General features: G+C 59.8%; 2 protein-coding genes across 2 annotated transcripts in view; one reads left to right on the top strand and one right to left on the bottom strand.

The window, feature by feature from the left end:
• Nucleotides 1-361, top strand: part of PIAS4 (protein inhibitor of activated STAT 4) — a 17,351-nt gene extending 16,990 nt beyond the window's left edge. Inside the window, 1 exon segment of the mRNA XM_077746624.1 lies at nt 1-361. This exon segment is cut by the window's left edge and continues 17 nt beyond it. Coding sequence (XP_077602750.1) covers nt 1-146 — 146 coding nt within the window. The 3' untranslated portion in view covers nt 147-361.
• Nucleotides 362-1,460: 1,099 nt separating this feature from the next.
• The window catches only part of ZBTB7A (zinc finger and BTB domain containing 7A), a 22,130-nt gene continuing 18,560 nt past the window's right edge, over nt 1,461-5,030 (bottom strand). The window contains 2 exon segments of the mRNA XM_077751751.1: nt 1,461-1,521; nt 4,093-4,158. Coding sequence (XP_077607877.1) covers nt 1,461-1,521; nt 4,093-4,158 — 127 coding nt within the window.

Below are 5,030 nucleotides of genomic sequence, written 5' to 3'. Positions count from 1 at the left end.
CGGGAGCCGACGTGGTGGACCTCACGCTGGACAGCTCGTCCTCGTCGGAGGAGGAGGAGGAGGACGAGGACGAGGACGAGGACGAGGAGGGGCCCCGGCCCAAGCGCCGCTGTCCCTTCCAGAAGGGCCTGGTGTCGGCCTGCTGACCGCCCCCGCCGCCGGCGGCCGGACGCTCGACTTCCCTGGTGCTCACCCTCGCGGACGGGGCGCAGGCGGGCCTCGGGGTGCAGAGGGAGGGGTGGTTTTGGTTTCTTTATATCGTTCATTTTGTTTTTCCACCCCTTTCCCTGGCTCCTGGCACCTGTACCTCTGGACTCTCCAATCGGAGGATTAAAAAGAAGTAAAATGACAAAAAAAAAAAGTACAAAAAAAGAAAAACGAAACAAAAAAAAGNAAACACAGATGTGTTGTATTTTTTGAAAGTGCAATAACTTGGTATTTTGAAGACCCAGCATGTGGCCAGGACCCCCTGTGGAAGGCGGGGGCCCCAGGGTGCGGCGGCGTGTGGCGTGGGGGGGTCTCCGTTTTCTAGCCAGCTACCTCGGTAACTCCAATTCAGGTTAACTTCCCTNAGAGGCCCGCCGGGCCCGCCTCCCGCGGGAGCCTCACTCTCGTCTTCCAACAGGGCCGGGCCAAGGGCCCCCGGGGACGCCCGGCCTCCCGCCCGGTGTCCCGGTCCCCTGGAGGCCACGCGTGGTTCTCCCACCGCCTCTGCCCTGTTCTGTCTTTGCTTCTTTTCTTCCTTGCTGCCCAGCCCCAGCCCCAGAATAATTTCCTTTGTATAAACAGAACTCTTGTAGTCAGGAAGCAATATCATTTCAGGTCTAAAGAAGAAAGGGACATCAATCTGGCCGAGGGCAAATTCAGTTTTACTGTATAAACTCGGCTGTGCAGCGCGGCCCCCTCCGTCTGCACCGGCCGCTGAGGGCCACAGTTTTCTAATATTTGTATTCTAATTTAATTGTTTTTAAAAAACACAAATAAAAAAGGTCAAGGTGAAGCCACTGAGGCGTCTTCTCTGTGTGTTGGGGCGATGGCTGGGGGCGAGGGCAGCGAAGAACAAAACCTCTGCGTCGACCGCCCCCTTCCGCCGCATCATGTTCGGGATCCACGGCGTGGCATTCGTCCAGCGAGGAGGGTTTCGCTTCGACCTGCTGGGCCTGGCATCTGACCGCGTGGTCGGTTGGGGGAGGAGCCGAGCCGGAGCCGCCAGCCCCCAGAACTGTCCCTGCCGGCCTGGGGGGCAAGTGGCCAGCAGGCTCGTAGAAAGGTGCTCGGCCTCCTCACTGGTCACCGGGGAGATGCAGACCGCAGCCGCGAGGCTCGTGGGCGTGGAGAGTGGGGCAGCCGCTCGGGAAGACGGGACAGCAGGCCCTCCCGAGGCCAGACACCGAGTGACCAGCTGACAGCCGTGCCGGCCCCGTCCTCGGCACCCACCTGGAGGTAAAGGGGACAGGCTGTCACGGGAACTCGGACACGCACCTGCACTGCAGCTCAAAGGAGGAAACGCCCAGCGTCCACCTGCGGCCAGCAGGTAGGGAAACGCGCACTCCACGCGCAGACACGGGATCTGGCCACGAGCAGGAGCGAGGCGCCCACACCCGCCACCCCCAGACAGACCCCGAACACACGACGCTAGGGGAGGGAACCAGACACGAGAGGCCACGTGTGTGTGATGCGTCCAGAACAGGCTCCTCCATGGACAGGAAGGGGGTTCGGGGGGGAATGTGGCAGTGACTGCTAATGGGGGATGGGGCTTCTGGGGGTCATAGAACGTTCTGGAGCTAGATGAGGTGATGGTTCCATAGTTCCTGGAATGTGCTAAAGCCTCTGGTTTCAGCGGGGAGACCTGTGTGAACACTTTCAATTAAAAACAAGCCTCTCCCAGTGGACTTGGGGCACGTGTGACGGGCCCTCGTGGGGCCGGTGGCCGCCCCAGCCCCCTGCTGGCCCCGCGCTCGCTCAGCCGAGCTGGAGGCCTAGGTTCCCGCTCCACGTGCGCAGCCACGTGACCCCTGGAGCCGTCGCCCTGTGTCCCCCCCCCCATGCCCCCTCCAGTGCTCTCCCAGGCCAGGGCCCTTCGGTCCCGTCTGTCACCCACGCCTCCCCCCCCGCACAGCCTGGGCCCTGCTGGCCCGACCCCAGCTGGGGAGCAGAAGGGGGGGGCTCTCTCCAGGGCCCTGAAAGTGGCTGTTTGGGAACCCCAACCCAGACGTGGGGGCTGCAGTCCAGGGTCCTTCATCCGTGGGTGGGCTTGGCCCCACTTCCTCCTGGGGGGTGCCTGGGGGGCAGCCAGCTCTGTGTCGTGGGGCCGCACTGGGTGGGGGGTTAACAGACTTGGGGTTCCCCAGCCAGCCCCTCAGGAAACCCTGGAACTGCCCGTCCAGCCACTTCTCCCTGCCCACCCCCGGCCCCCTTCCCGGCGCGGCTGTGGGTCGCCTCCTCGGTGGGGACCCTGACCCTGGGCCTGCCATGCAGGAGACACCCACCCGCCCCAAGAGCCCAGAGGCCAGGTCACCGCAGGGGCCCCTGCTGGTGTGGGTGCGTGAGGCCATACCCTCAGGGAAGGGNCGACACAAAACACAAAGAACGTCAAAATCAGGCAAATGAGGCAGCAGCGGTCGTAACAGGCTGCGTTTAGTGGTTTTTTTATGTACAAGAAAAATGATTTTTTTTGTCTCGTTTTTCATCTTTTGTCTTTTTGTTTTTATTACTTTTAAAGCTTCTCCCCCCTCCCCCAAAAGTGCATTTTTATCAATTGATTTTTTTTAAATCTCCCACACTTTATAAAGACTCTCAAATACAGTCTATGGAATGTCTGCTCTGTGCTCTGTGCCCCTGGGCCCCGCCCCTGCCCCCCCACCCCATTCACCNCCTTTTTAAATCTATGTACTTAGCGCGAGCTAGTCTGAACTCTGAAGTTATGGCTCCTGGGGCGCCCGAGCCCCCGGGCCCTGACCCGTCCTGTGCCAGCCGCCCTCCACCAGGAAGGCTGCTTCCTCAGCTTAAATAATTTTTTAAAATAAAATTGCAAATATAAATATCTTTCTTTCTCAAAAAATAGGATTTTTGCTTTTTTTTTTTGTTGTTGGTTTTAAATTTTTTGTCCTGCTTTTCCTTTCACTCTGTCTGCCTCCTACAATCCCGGCTGCCTGGACTGCCTCGGTCCTGGGGGGGCCACCCCAGCCCCAGCCTCGACCCCACCACGTGCGACATGTCCGACGCTGCTCCCCCTTGGCTCCCGCCACCGTCGATGGGTCTCAGTAGTGCAAAGACTCCCCAGAAGGCCCTGGAAGGGGCTGGGGGACCCTCCCCTCCCACCTGAGACCCGCCCCTCCCCCCAACCCAGAAGGAAGCATAGGGACAGCCAGGTACAAACGGTGACAAGATGAGATGGCCACATGGAGTCTCCTGGGCAAGCCACCCAAGTGGGGGCCGACTTTGGTATGGCCTGCTGGAGCCCTGCTAGGCGCAGGCCCACACCCGTGCCAGGCTGGGCCTGGTCCGGAACTTTACATTCACTGGGTTTTAAGAGTTTTTTTTTTTGTAGTTTTTTTTTTTGCCTTTTTTTTTTTTTTTTTCTCCTTAATCTCAAAAGGCAGGGTCAGGGTTGGGGTGGGGGGCTAGGCAGGGAGCGGTAGCAAGGGTGTTAGCCTCTCTCTCCCAGGTCCCACAGGCCAGGTGACTGCTCCGGGGTGGGGGCGGGTATGAGTGGGAGCCCTCCGGCACACACACACCCCCCGCAGCACACCCCGGAGCTCCCCCTCAACCCTGCCCGGAGCCCCTGGCTCGGACCTCACTCTCGCACACACGCACACACGCACATCCACGCAACTTCACCAAGATGATGGAAATAANCAGTTAAAAAAAAAAAAAACACCCCAAAAAAAGAAAACACAAAAAAAACCCCCAAACAACCAAACAAAAAAACGTTTTGCTGTGTCCCTTCTGACCAGTCAGCACGCTCCCCCTCAAACATTTTTTTTTGTTTGTTTGTTTCCTGAAACGCGAGAACTCAGCAGTATCTTTGGCAACACTTGATCACGACCTTAATTTAAAGAATAAAAATAAAATCGATCCACGTCTATGTACAGTATGTGATTGCGCGGGGTCAGGGGCCGGGGTCCCGGCGCTGGGCCCATGCGGACGCTGCGGCCCCTGGGACGGGCGGGCGGGCCAGGGGTTAAGGCGGAGTGGGGGGCAGGGTGATCAGAAGCGGAGCTCAGAGCTAGGGGCAGGGGTTTAGTGCAATTCCCGAGGAAGTCTGTTAAAAGTGTGCTCGGCGGGGATTCGGCCCTTGCCCCCGCCGGAGTCCCAGAGGCCTTGTCCCCCACCCCCCGTCCAGCCGCCCCCACTGGCCAGGACGACAGCTGTGATTTTTCAGTTGGTTTTATTGCGAGGGGGTGTATGGTGGGGGGGCGCGGGTAGGGGAGAGGTCTGTCCCCTCAGGGAACCTCTCAGCCAGGCTGGGGTGGGGGGTGGGGTCCCTGGCCTGGGCGCTCGAGCTCTCTGCTTGGCCTCCGAACTCCATGACACCGGGGTGTGAGGGAGGCCACCCGGCCCTGGGCTCCCCTGCCACCCCCCCTCAGGAGGGGGGTCCTGAGACATTTGGGGGGCTGACGGGCTGGGGGGGGAAGGGGTGATGAATAGTATCCTGTAGAAACAATGATGAAAGTTGCTTTTTTAAAAAGCTTCCCTTTAAAAAAAAAAAAAAAGACAAGAAGACGGGGTCCGTCACAGAGCAAAGGGGCACGGGGACACCGGCCAGCAGCTGGGGGGGGGGACAGGGGCACCCCTAACCTTGGGCTTTGATGGGGGAAGGGTCTCGGCTTGGCAGAGCATCTATTTACAGGGTCCCACGCTAGGCATTGCATATGCGAGAGGGCGTCGGGGGGAGGGTGCCCTGGCCTCTGGCAACATGGTCTCCCCAGCCCTGGCCCCCGTCCGTGGCCTGTGGCTCGGTCAACACCGGGCCTTTGGGGAGCCAGAGGCTGGGGGGAGGCAGGTGCCGGCCCCCAGCTTCCAGTCAG

Source organism: Crocuta crocuta, unplaced genomic scaffold (assembly GCF_008692635.1).
Source record: "Crocuta crocuta isolate KB4526 unplaced genomic scaffold, BGI_CrCroc_1.0 scaffold110, whole genome shotgun sequence".
Lineage (NCBI taxonomy): Eukaryota > Metazoa > Chordata > Mammalia > Carnivora > Hyaenidae > Crocuta > Crocuta crocuta.
Note: the sequence above shows the minus strand (reverse complement) of the source record. Positions and strands in the feature narration are given on the sequence as shown.